This window comes from Psittacula echo, assembly GCF_963264785.1.
Source record: "Psittacula echo genome assembly, chromosome: 11".
In the NCBI taxonomy this organism is placed as follows: domain Eukaryota; kingdom Metazoa; phylum Chordata; class Aves; order Psittaciformes; family Psittacidae; genus Psittacula; species Psittacula echo.
In genome coordinates, this window is record NC_137746.1 from 2920528 (window position 1) to 2932740 (window position 12213).

Consider the following 12213-nt stretch of genomic DNA (forward strand, 5'->3'; position numbering starts at 1 on the left):
CTCTAGTGGGAGGTGTCCTTGCCTGATTGGAGCTGAATGAGCTTTAAGGTCCCTTCAACCCAAACCATTCTATGATTCTATGTGCTCAGAGCTCACCCCATCCATCCCCCTGCTCTGAGACGGGACCAGCTCCAGGGGCTGCACCCAGCAGATGGACACAAGGCACAGCCGGGGCTCTCAAGCTGCTAAAGCCTCCCTTTGCCTTGTCAGTGACAGCCACCAGCGTGGCACAACCGCCAGGCTGAGCTCCTGTCCCCAGCCAGGCCTCTTGCCCCACAGCTATTTCAAGCCACTATGTTTGGGGCTGGCAGTGTGGGGCAATTTGAAAGTGCTGTGACTCATCTCACCCCATCAGCTGCAAACCACAGCGCGATCCTCGGTCCGCAGCACGTGTGCCAGGGTGCTCAGTGCCATGGGGGATGGATCCCTCCCAGGCCTTTCTTGTTATTGTTCTTCTCAGCAAGGTTGATGGGGGCTGATGACACTGGTTGGTGACGCACTGCAGCATCAGTGCATCAGTGCCTGCTCCAGCCCGGGTGGACATCCCTCACTGCGGAGGTGGGCACTCAGGGCAGTTGCAATTAGCGAACTGAGAGGAGAAGTCCATCCAGGCTTTTAAACCCCATTCTGCAGCTCCATCCCCCCTGGAAATACCATTCTGGTGTTGCTGTAAATGTGCCTTTTCATTTCTGTAGCAAGGCTGAGGTGGTACAGCTCATTCCCCAACCTGCTCTCAAAGGGCTCTGCTGGGAGGGATGAGATAAAGCTGTCCTCAGAGCCCTTTCAGGTCCCTCCACAGCAGCTGAAGGACAGCAGATGACTTGGGGTGACTCGGGGTTGGAGCCATGATGCTGGGCACTGTGTTACTTTGGGTGTGTGGGTAGTGAGCAGCTCCATCACCACTGCTCTGAGCTGTATTGAAACACAGCTTTGGGGAAGAGATGCAAGAGGATGCTTCACCAAACCACAGCATATTCCCATAGTGTCCCAGCCAGCACCACCCCACATCCTCCCAGGGGACCTGCTGAGAGGACACTAAACAAATGCCCTCAAGTTTAATCAGTCCACTCAGCAGAAAACACATCAGGTTATCTCGATGGCATAAGATATTGTCAGCTGGTAGGTTCGAGCTTTGAAAAGCCTCTTCAAAGTTCGTGTGCTGCAGGAATTAAATCTAGACCTTGTGAAAGAAGAGGAATTGACTCTATTTCCCTGGCATGCAGATCTCTGTAAATGGGGTAGGATTTCACAGCACATCTGGTGCCAGCCAGGAGATGCAGACGTAGCCATGGACCATAACCATTAGCAGCTGTGTTTAAACCAGGGATCAACACTGAAGGAGTTTTCTCTGTTTCTCCAGATCTTTGTGCAGCATTGCCTTTTTCCTTGGTTGGTTCAAGTGGGTGATGGATTCCTGTAACAAACTCCCTAATGGAGGAAGTGGGAAGTGGATGTATAGCCTCCTGCAGAAGTTTTTGTCTTTCCTCCTTCCTAAGCATCCTTCCCCAACAGCTTTTTATGCCTTTAAAGAACAGGAGAAAATGAGCAAGGCAAGAGTAAATGTAAAAGGGACATGGGAAAGGGCAGCTTTTCTTACTGGTGCAACATCTTGTTTCCCATCTGAACTGATGGGAAATCCAAGCAACTGAGCTGCAATCTATTGTACTGCCAAGTTAACAACCTTCTGCTTTGATGGAGAAGGAGGACAGGCCGTGCCTTTGCTGTAACCACACGTGCTCTGTGCTTTTCACTGTTGAGGTATCCTGTGGATCAATATCAGGACTGTTCAGCTGCCTTTGTAGTGGTCTGTGTCTTCTGTCATTGCTCCAGAAGCTGTTTACCAGTCGTCAGACAGCGAGGCTGGTGGCTGGTGCTGTGCGTTGGATCAGGCATGGTGCAGATGGGGAGGAAAGATCTGCCCCACTTCGAAATGCTTAAGCCAAGGTTTGCAAAGCAGCTTAGCATCGAGCTCGTTCTGCTCCAGTGTCACGGTACAATGTACACATAGAACTGCATATCCCTAATTTAGGCTTTCTGGCTCTTAAATAGGCTAAACCATGGCTAATTTTAGGAATATCACTGAAAAGCTCTTCTTCATCTCATTTCGTGGGCAAGAATAGTAAAAGCTCAGAGCTCCAAATGTGTATTTAACTAAGCAGGAACCAACCCAGAGCCACTCTTGATGGGAAACCCACATAGCCCGTGGCCCTGCTGCAGGACTGTACCACCCCAGTTTGTGCTGGGGAGAGGGGTCACATTCCCAGTATCCCGCTGTACGCTGTAAATCTACACCTGGTAAGCATCAGGGATTAGGGTTTTCATTCATGCTTAAATGCAAACCTTCGTGCCTCTTGGTTTTTATTTGCATGAGCAGCCTTTGTGGGATAGACAGATGTAAAGCAGCATCTCCATCGGTCTGTTTTCCTTTCCGCTTCATGGGTTTCCTCCTTGGAGTAGGGATGCAAAACATAGGACTTGCGGGGGGCTCTTGGGCTGCTGTGCAGCCAACTCAGAGCAGCAAGGAGAGGTCCAGGACAGGTCCTCCAGAGCCATCAGCTCTGGCCGCTCCACCTCCACCAAAGCCAACTGGCATTGTGTGCTCAGTCTGCCTGAGCAGAATCATTACCAAAGTGAAAGGCACCCCTGAATCAAGCCGAGAGATCATAGAATCACTTGTCACTAGTCTCCACTTGGATACGGGGCTGCTCACTGCAGGTCTCTGACTGCAACCATCCAGCCAATTCCTTATCCACTGAGTGGTCCATCCATCGTATCCATGTCTCTCCATGGATAGAGACAGGATGTCATGCGGGACAGTGTCAGACACTTTGCACAAGTCCAGGTAGATCATAGAATCATAGAATGGTTTGGGTTGGATGTGACCAATCAGTCACATCCTTGGTTTCCGTGTGCCACACCTTCTCAGTTACGATGGACAGCGGCTTAGCAAATACATCCACCAGTTCCGTCAGGACCCACGAATACATCTTGTCATGTCCTGTGGACCTGTGCACCTCAGGATCCTTAGATGTTCTCAAACATGATCTTCTCTTAGAGAGGGCTGTTCTCCATTCTCCCAGTCCCTGCCTTTGCCTTCTGTAACTTGGGCAGTGCAGCTGGAGCTTTTGCTGGGGAAGACTGAAGCGGAAAGGTCATTGAGTAACTCAGCCTTCTCTGGGGTAACCAGGCCTCTCATTTCCTTCCAGAGAGGGCCCACGTTTTCCTCAGTCTTCCTTTTATAGATCATAAATGACTTGCCAAAAGCCACACAGCACATCCTCTGTAGATGTCCTGGTGGGACACAAGAGGTCTGGCCAGGAATACCCGCAGCCCTGCAGAGCTGTTGTACCTGGTCCGTGCTCATTTTCTCCCTATTTTGGGGTGCTGTCGGTCCTGTTCCTCTCTCTGTTTTTATCTGGGACAAATCCTAACATTCCACCACCAAGGCAAAGCCAATTTGGGTTTAAAGGCAACCATGGGCGAAACCGGGCATGTAGGGAGCAGCTTGAGACGCTGGAGGCGAGGAGGCTGGCAGAGGCAGTAGTGTGTGTGTGCATGTGTGTGTGTGTGTTTTCCTTACAGCTCTGCAGCTCTGTTGCACAGTTCCCCCCTCTCTCCTCCAGCACACAGGAATACTCCGCATTATGTTCACCAAAAAGCGCCTTTTACAATGATGTTGGGTTCCAATGGCCTCGCCATGTGTAACCAGGAGTAGCTACAAGGGGGTTTGTTGCATCCCCAGCACTGCTTCAGCTCCCTCCAGTCCTCCTGCCAGAGCCTGGACCCGTGGGGATTTCATCCCAAGGGTGACCACATCCCATTCTCAAAGGCATTGCCCTCAGCGTGGCTCTCCCAGTCCTGGTTAGGAAAGCCCAAGCGTTGCTTTCAGAGTGAATGTGCAGGATGTGAAAGTCCAGATTAGCCTGTGATAGCACAAGGGCGAAAACAAGAGCAGTGCATTGGGGAACGTGCTTGTAGCATTCCTCCTGAATAAAAGATACTGGAAATGTTTTGGAAAGGGGGAATGGCTTTAACCTGCCAGAAGGGAGATTGAGGTGAGCTCTTAGAGAAGCTCTTCCCTGTGAGGGTGCTGAGGCACTGGCACAGGGTGCCCAGAGAAGCTGTGGCTGCCCCATCCCTGGCAGTGTTCAAGGCCAGGTTGGACACAGGGGCTTGGAGCAAGCTGCTCCAGTGGAAGGCGTCCCTGCCCGTGGCAGGAATTGGAACTGGATGAGCTTTAAGGTCCCTTCCAATCCAAACCATTCCATGATTCTGTGATTCTGTGACTGGAGCTGGTTTCCCCCTACCCATGCAGTTGTCTTCAGCTGCTGTCATTGCTTCATTTACTGGTTTTTCTTGCAGGAAGCTATAGTGTTTATTTAAGTGGGCAAGAGCATTCATTCTCTGCCTTGTCCTGGAGAGTCACTGGGGACTTATGGTAATTCCCAGCCTCACTTGTAACAACAGGACTGCAGAGGGCTCTGTCCCTCCTTGCTCACGGAGTCTGACAGCTTCTGAGCCCTCTCCCTCCTTGTGTCTTGCAGTCCAACAAGGTTCCTGTTGTGCAGCCGTCGCACGGAGTCCACCCGCTCACCCCGCTCATCCCTTACAGCAATGACCATTTCAGCCACGGCTCCCACTCGCCCCACTTGCCCGCTGACATCAACCAGAAGCAAGGTAATGGCATCACTGGGGACCTGTGTGATGGGAGGGCACAGTGCTGGGGACCACTGAGACCAAGGCTGTCACCTTCCTGCTCCCAAATCAATGGGAGACGACAAGAGCTTTGGTGAGCTGGGGCAGTGCTCAGCAGTAGGAGTTTATTTAGCTTATTGGCAATGCTTTGTAATCGTGGTCAGGAGGAGTTTGACATCAGAAACCCCAACCCTGCTGATCAAATGTGCTCAGTTCTCTGTGCAAGCTGTCCTGTAGCTTGGGACCAGAGCAGAGCCTGCGAGATGATGCGTAAGAGTCAACCAGAAAATGGAAAGTAATCTTTCCTTTGACTCATACCCAAACTGTTGTCAGGTTGTCATTTTGAGAAAATAAATGCTTGAAACAGGAAATATTTTGACTAAATAGGATGGGTGTCTGATAGCTGACTGGATTGTTACATGTGTGTGTCCGTAGCCACACATTATGTGGTTGTCACACAGTTTGGCTCTTCAGGTTCCTGTGTGAGTGCAGGACACGTCAATTGGCTCGTGAGGCTGCAAAGGAAAGTACAGTAGGTCGAGGGTAAACCCTGCATTGTGAATTATAGGTAAGTGCACAGGAATTCACCCCAGCCCATTGTCCTTTGTGCGTTACTGGCAAGCTGAGTGTAAAATCAAACTTATCTCAGCTTTATGTTAATGCAACAGGATCTTTCAACATCTGTTCAGATTACCCACATTTCTGCACAAACCCAGTCTTGATTTCATGCGAAAGCAAGTGAATTAATGGGTTTGTGTCAGAGTACATTCAGGAAGGGATTCAGGGTCCATCACAGCCCAGAAATCAGTGTGAAAACAGGCATAAAGTGAACAGCTGTGATGTGGGCAAAGGCAAAGGTTTGGATCCAAACTATCCCAGAGATAGCAGCTTCAATGAGTTAATATCACTGATAAAACAGTGGGGATTGAGGATGCTCTTGGCTGGAGGACGGGCTGAATTATCCATGGTCTGAACACAGAGGTCATATCCTGGGCTCATCAGGGGTGCTGATGGGGAGGATTTAGGTCCAGTGTAAGAGATACCCAGGCACTTCCTGGTTTTCTTTCCAGTCTCCCCTTTCCTGTTTACCCTGTACATTTATAGGGGCGGGGGGAGTCTGTCCATCCCAGAGACATCCCCAGTCCTGTTTGTGAAGAGGTTCAGACCATCATCCTCAGCTGGGACCTGCCTCTGTGGTGCAGCTTGCTTACTTTGCATGCCCCATCCCTGCACTGCTGGGTTGAAGGTTTCCTTCCCCACTCATCCTGGATGTATCCCATCTCTGTTTTCATCCCTGAAATCTCTCCCATTATCAGCCAGTGCAAGCGCTTGCGAGTCACCATCTACTCATTCTCACAGCACCCCTTTAAAGTATTTCACAGTAGCCCAAGGACACGCAGACAAGGAAGTACAGGCAGGATCTTCTGAGTCAGTGGCTGGTGCCCAGCCACTGGGCCAGCGAGAAGAACTGGTGCTGTGGCTCACACAACTTGTTGGAGGTGCAAATCCCAGGAAATCCAGGCAGCTGCCTGATGTGGAGGCTGGATTTGTCTGACCTTCAGTGGGCTGCTGCATCCCACTTGAGCACAGCTGTACATAAATCTCATACTATTAATCTTCCTTTCAATTTGGTTATATATTTATGTTAGTTGCCTCCTAATAAGATGCTTGGAATCTGCTGGAGTCATTCCTAAATCATCATTTATCATTAATACACTCAGGAGAATAATCCAGGCTTAAACTGCTTGCAACTACTCACCCATTTATTCAATGCATTTATTGCTCAGGACAGCTGCTGGACAATCTCTGTACATGCTATTTGCTCAGAGGCTCTGTAGCTGCCAGCATTACAGGATGCTGCAGCAGAGCTCAGCTCCAGTTTCCAATCTGGGGCTTAGCTGGAGGCTCCTTTTGCTGGTTGTCTGAGTCCCACCCACAGCCCCCAGGCTGTTTTCAAGTCCAAATAGGTGCTGTGGCTGTCTCCTCTGGCCATGCCACCCGTGCCAACAGCTTTGAAGATCACACAGGGATTCCCCGAGTGAAGGGTGAATTCCCAGCTGGCACCGTACCCACCTCCACTCTTCCTTGGCACCCACAGAGCCTGTGAAATGATTGCTTTGAACAAGGACTCATGGTTTAGAGTCAAGATAGCAAAGATGCTGCTGGAGCATCCCCACTGGCCATTCCTGGGGGGTCTTAGGGATGACTGGTGGAAAGGAAGGTGATGACTGAAAGGGGTGTAGGAATGGCTTTGACCATCAGTTATGCCCCTGAAGAGGCACTCTGGAAGGGCACAGGGATGTCTGGAGTCCATCAAATCCTTACCAAAGCAAGCTGCTGCTCGGCTTCAGGGTAGCCCGGAGCAGGGATGCTGCTTGTGCAGGAGCAAACCTGCCTTCTCCATCACATTATGAGTGTTTGTGATTCTGCAGCAACATGGATGACCCACCACATCCCCACAGAGAGAACCACAGCAATAAAAAGGGCAATTACAGTATCCTGCTGCTTGCAGACAGCTATTTCACATGCATTCCTTGCTGCCTATGAATGCCTGTAGATGGAGCAGTCAGAGGATCAGGAGCCATTTGGGTCACTGGGGAGCACAGTGCTGGGTCCAACTCACCTCCTTTTCCCTTCTCCCTTCTCCCAGGAGTGCACCGTCCATCCCAAACCTCAGACATCCCTGGATTCTACCCCCTCCCTCCCGGTGGAGTTGGACAGATCACGCCGTCGATGGGATGGTGAGTGTGGGGGCTCAGCCCCAGCCCCACTGGCTGCTCCATGCAAGGAACAAACATGTGCAGCCATTCTTTGTAACCTCCACGGTGCTTTCACCTGGCTCCATCCCTCCCGTATGCTGCATGGTGGGGAGCAGGATTTAGAGCTCTTTTAAAGACATATCTGGAGAGGCTGAAGGCTTTGTCCCAGCTGGGGTATGCTTGAAGCAGGGTTACAACCTGCCTGATTCAAAACTGTCTCCTGCCTTATATCTAGCTGCCTGTGCAGATTAGGAAACCCAAGGAGAGCTTTCTACCCACCTCTCTTAATTACACAAAAGCCTCTCTTTTTGAGTAGGAGGTAATTTTCTCCTCACTGGGGTTTTCAGCACAAACAGTGCTTTCCCTGAGCATGCCACTGGCACAGGGTAATCCAGTGGGGTGCTCCATCCGCTCAGCCACAGTGCTTCTCAGGGCCTGGCACACAGGGGAGCATCCCACAAAGCAGAGCCCATTGGGAAACCTGCCCCAGGGCCATGAGTTAAAAATGCATCGGTTTGTGCTCTGTGGTCATTGCCCCTGGCTTTTATCACCGTGATGGTAAGGACATGGAGGGAGCTGGTCTGGCGCTGCCATGTGAGCATTGCTACTCTTCAGGTGAACTTCCATGCACATCAGTGACACAGGGGCCTTGCAGAGGCTTGCGGAGAGCCTGGTGGCTGCAGGCAGCAATTTGGGGTGGCCAGGACAGGGGGAGAATATGGGGAGGGTGATTGTGGGGCAGGCAGATCCCCAGCAAAGCCCAGCAGAGACCTCCAGGTACAAGCAGGTATTGCAGAATGGGAGAGGCGAAGTGTATGAAAACACAAAGTGAAATGTTAGCTTTTTTGGTTTGTTTTGTTTATGAATCTCATGTTCCAGATATTAAACCACAAGGAAACAGAGGCTGAGGCCTTTGATACAGAGCTTGGCTTCAAAGAGATTACATTTCGCCTTCTGTGCTAAATCTGCTACTCTTGGGCGATGATTTAACTCCTCATACAATGTGATTCATCCTCAGGAAAAACAAGCACTGGGGTGACTGTGCTATAACATGAAAGCAAGAGCTGGGGGTGAGGAAGGAGCCTGTTTGCCAAATGCAAGGTCCACTCGTGGGGTGGGATGCTGCTGGGGGCAGCCCTGGGAAGGAAGCCTGGTTTGCACAGGTCGGTTGCTTGGTGTCAGAGGGATTTTGCATTGCCGAGAGCTGCTCCACGATTGCAGGGGTTTGGCATCCTCAAGCAACCTCGTCAGACACATTCAGAAGTGACTAATAGAGCAGATACAGTAAAGCAGCCAATGGCCTGATGGAGCAGAGAGCAGCACCTCAAAGCACACGTGTCTGTAATAGAGCCTTTGCTTACCCCTTTGCCTGCCCCAGATTTATGGAGAGAGCCCCAGAACCACTCCTGATGTGCCCAGTGCTCAGCTGAGGCTCACTGTGGTTGGGTGCAGAAGCACCAAAGCATAGAAGGGTTGTGGCAGCATTGACCCCCATGCAGCAGGCAGCAGGGGCTGAGTGCAGGATGATTGTGCTGGGGATGCTTTAGCCTGTGCCACATGCAGGAAGCAGCTTTTCCTCCAGGATCTGGTCACAAATGGGGTTTGTTCTCCCTGAGCGCTCAGGAGGAGCTGCAGTCACCCTCTGTAACTAGCTGGGATGACAGTCAGATAGAAGCCTCCAAGTCCAGTCAGGTGAGTTTTGCTCACGGGAGCCTGGCTGCAAACATCACCCAGGAGCCTGTGAACTGTGTCCCTCACTCGCTCCAAGCAGTGCCAATGCCACTGCAGCCCTTCCATGCCCATCCCGTGTCATTTTCCCCTCCCATCACCAGGTGACACAGCCATAATCACGCATTCCCAACCGTTAGGGACTGGTTTAGCACTTGCATTCATTTGCACGTCAGACTCAGGCTGGATGAAGCCGCCAGTGCCCTTTTCTATCCCTGCATCCCAGCTCTGCTGTAACGTGTGTCGCTTCTGGATGAGCTCCGAGTGTTTTCTCAGCCCTGGGGCAGCCGCCTTTGACTTCAAAGGGTATTTCAGCTTCCCAGTGCAGGGTAGCACTTGGCTGTTTGTTGGGGTGTTTATACCCACCGACATCTGAGGGGTGGGAGAGGGCTTCTGCCTGGCAGGGTGTAAACACAGCCTTTCCTGCACACAGATCCACTCAAGCCAAGACACAGCAGCTCCCGGAGCAGCACAAACAGAAACCCTCCTCCCCAGCAAAGCTCAAGGGCCTGTCATTATTCCTCTTCAGAGCAGAAACTATCTTCAGCCCGGAAAAATCCCTGGCATCCAGGAGCTCGTTGCAAGGCACTGCACTTAATGATAATGGGCTTTTTTTATTGCTTGTTAGAGCTGAAAATAGCTGATGCTGGTCTTAAGCATAGCTCTGTGGAGGCTGGCTGAAGGGAGCATGAGCATCAGCATGGATTTATGCCCGTCGTGCCCTCCTTGGGCACCCCAGTTTCTGTGCACAGTTTTAGGCTGGGAGCATCTTCTGTCAGGTTTGCAGAACAAGCCTGGGTATTTTTGAGCTATCTCCATATGAAAAAAAGGGGGGTTCCCTTGCTGGGAACAACAAGGAACTTCCTGCATAGTTATTTTACTACCTCAAGAGTAATTTCCAGCTCCAGTCTGGTACCTGCCTGGTCCCCAGTATGAAATGGCTTTGAAAAGAAAGGTAGGACTGAGGTTTTGGTGTGTTTAAAAATGATAGGCATCCTTAAAATGATGCGCTGGGGAAATCAGAGGATTTATAAAGCACGGGCAAGGTACTTAATCTCCATTCCTGTCCTTGGGCGTCCTCCCAGTGCAGCCCATGACCATGCACTCTCTTGTGCATCACACAGAGAGAGGCTCTGGCCAGGCTTTAGGGTTTTCTGGTCTAACTGTGGTCTTTGAAGCAACTCCTTCTGTATGACAGCCACGTCCTAATCCTTCAGCACACCTCTGTGTTTTGCATTTTAACAGGATAAGCTCAGTGCTGCAGTTACTGCATCAGGGATGGAGGGGGGGTCACTTGGATCCAACCTTTGCAGGGAGGCCCAGCTTCTCCCAAAATAAAGTCCAAATCCTGCCCCTTAAGCCCAGGAGCATCCCACCAGTCAGAGCTGGGGCATCGGTGCTCCAAGTTCCCTTAGCAAAGAGAATCTTTAGGAGACACCACGTAGCTGTGGATACTTTATAGACTCTTTCTTCCCGATCCCAGGCAGAGCCAGTCTGTCTATCCGCTCCCGTCATGTGGATTTAGGCAGCCGTATTCGTCAGCGCTTTCTGCTGGGGCTTCTTTCTCCAGGTGAGTATGAGCTGTGTGAGACAGGGCAGCAGCTCGGCCCCGCTCGCAGCTTGCAGTGTGTGCAATGGAGCTTGCAGCAGACCACGGCCATGCGCTTCCCGTGGCAACCATGGGAAGAGAAGGAGGTTTTAGGCGTTGTCTGGTCCAAAGGGTGCTCAGGGGAACATGGAGCATCCCAGGAGGTGCACAATGACTGAGGTTTAATCAGCACAAGTCAAAACAAAGCAGAAACCCCTGTCTTCAGCTCAGTATTGGGAGAAAGGGGTGAGATCCATTGCTCAGGATTTTGCTCCTTGTCACAACCCTAAGCCTGAATATATCCGTGCTGCCACACCACTGAGTTTTGCTCTGTGGGGACTGATCTGTGATACTTGCCCTCAGCCTTTGGAGCAGGACAGGCAGCAAGCAGTGATCTGCTATCCTCCCATCAGCACAAGTCAGCTCTCTGAGACTGAAGTGCAGCTTCTACCTTCCCCATCCCATCCTCAGGCAGAGAGCATGGGCTGGACCCTGCACATGCGAAGGGGTCAGCAGGAGATGGCCATGTCGCTGCCTTGCTTTTCCCTGCAAGGACGTGGCCCCGCAACACAACCTGCCTTAAATAGTGGGTGGGTTGAGCCACGTAGCACAGCACCATTCATGCTGCAAGTTTGTGGTCACCCAGCACCAAGTATTGCCCTCTGTAAATACACCCAGAGCCCAGTGATGTCCCAGTGAGCAGCACTAGGGATGCCTGTGCGCGCCACATGTGCTCACACAGCAGCTTTTGCTTCTGCTTTGTGTTGTCCTGAAGAGCCATGAGCAGAGGTTTCCCACAGGAAAACCATGCAAACCCTTAGCCATGCAAGCCCTTAGCCATGCAAAAACCTCCATCCATGCATCCCTGGATCCAGGCAGCCTCTTAGCCCTGCATCAGAGGTGAGGGATGCTGCCAGCCCTCCTTACTGGTGCATGAAGGCTAGAAAGGAGCTAATGGTTCCCTTTGGAGGCCATCAGCCTTCTGAGCCCAGTACAGGAGCTCCTGCTTGCAGGATTTGGGATGGGGTTTGCAGCCCTGCTGCAGCCCTGAAAGTACACCTGGTCAGATAAGGATCAGACTGTGCTGCTGGAGTCAATTAAACAGCTTTTCTTTTTGTGCCAGCATATCTAACGAACAGTTCATCTCCCATGGGCAATTCTGCCATCTCAAGCTGCAGTCATAACGTGGCAAGCTTGGCAAAGCTGCCTGCGCTGGCTTTACCCTCTGAAACTCTTGAGGGAGCTAATGAAGCCTGAAAGCTAGCGAGACCTCTCATGATCTCAGAGCCGTGTTGGTGGAGAGCGCTGCTTAGGGAAGGTGCACCTCCTAGAGTTGCAGTTTGGTTCATGTTCAGACTCATGCTACTTCTGTTAAAAGAAAGGTGCAGGGTGGTCCTAATCTCTCCCATCCAAACCTAGGTTGAGTTTGTTGTTCCTTTCTGC

General features: G+C 51.3%; 1 protein-coding gene across 1 annotated transcript in view; it reads left to right on the forward strand.

The window, feature by feature from the left end:
• Positions 1 to 12213, forward strand: part of TCF7 (transcription factor 7) — a 61401-nt gene that overhangs the window by 42275 nt on the left and 6913 nt on the right. The window contains exons 4-6 of the mRNA XM_080626885.1: positions 4545 to 4677; positions 7346 to 7436; positions 10666 to 10752. Of these exons, the coding sequence (XP_080483011.1) occupies positions 4545 to 4677; positions 7346 to 7436; positions 10666 to 10752 (311 nt within the window). The remainder of the gene's footprint in view (positions 1 to 4544; positions 4678 to 7345; positions 7437 to 10665; positions 10753 to 12213) is intronic.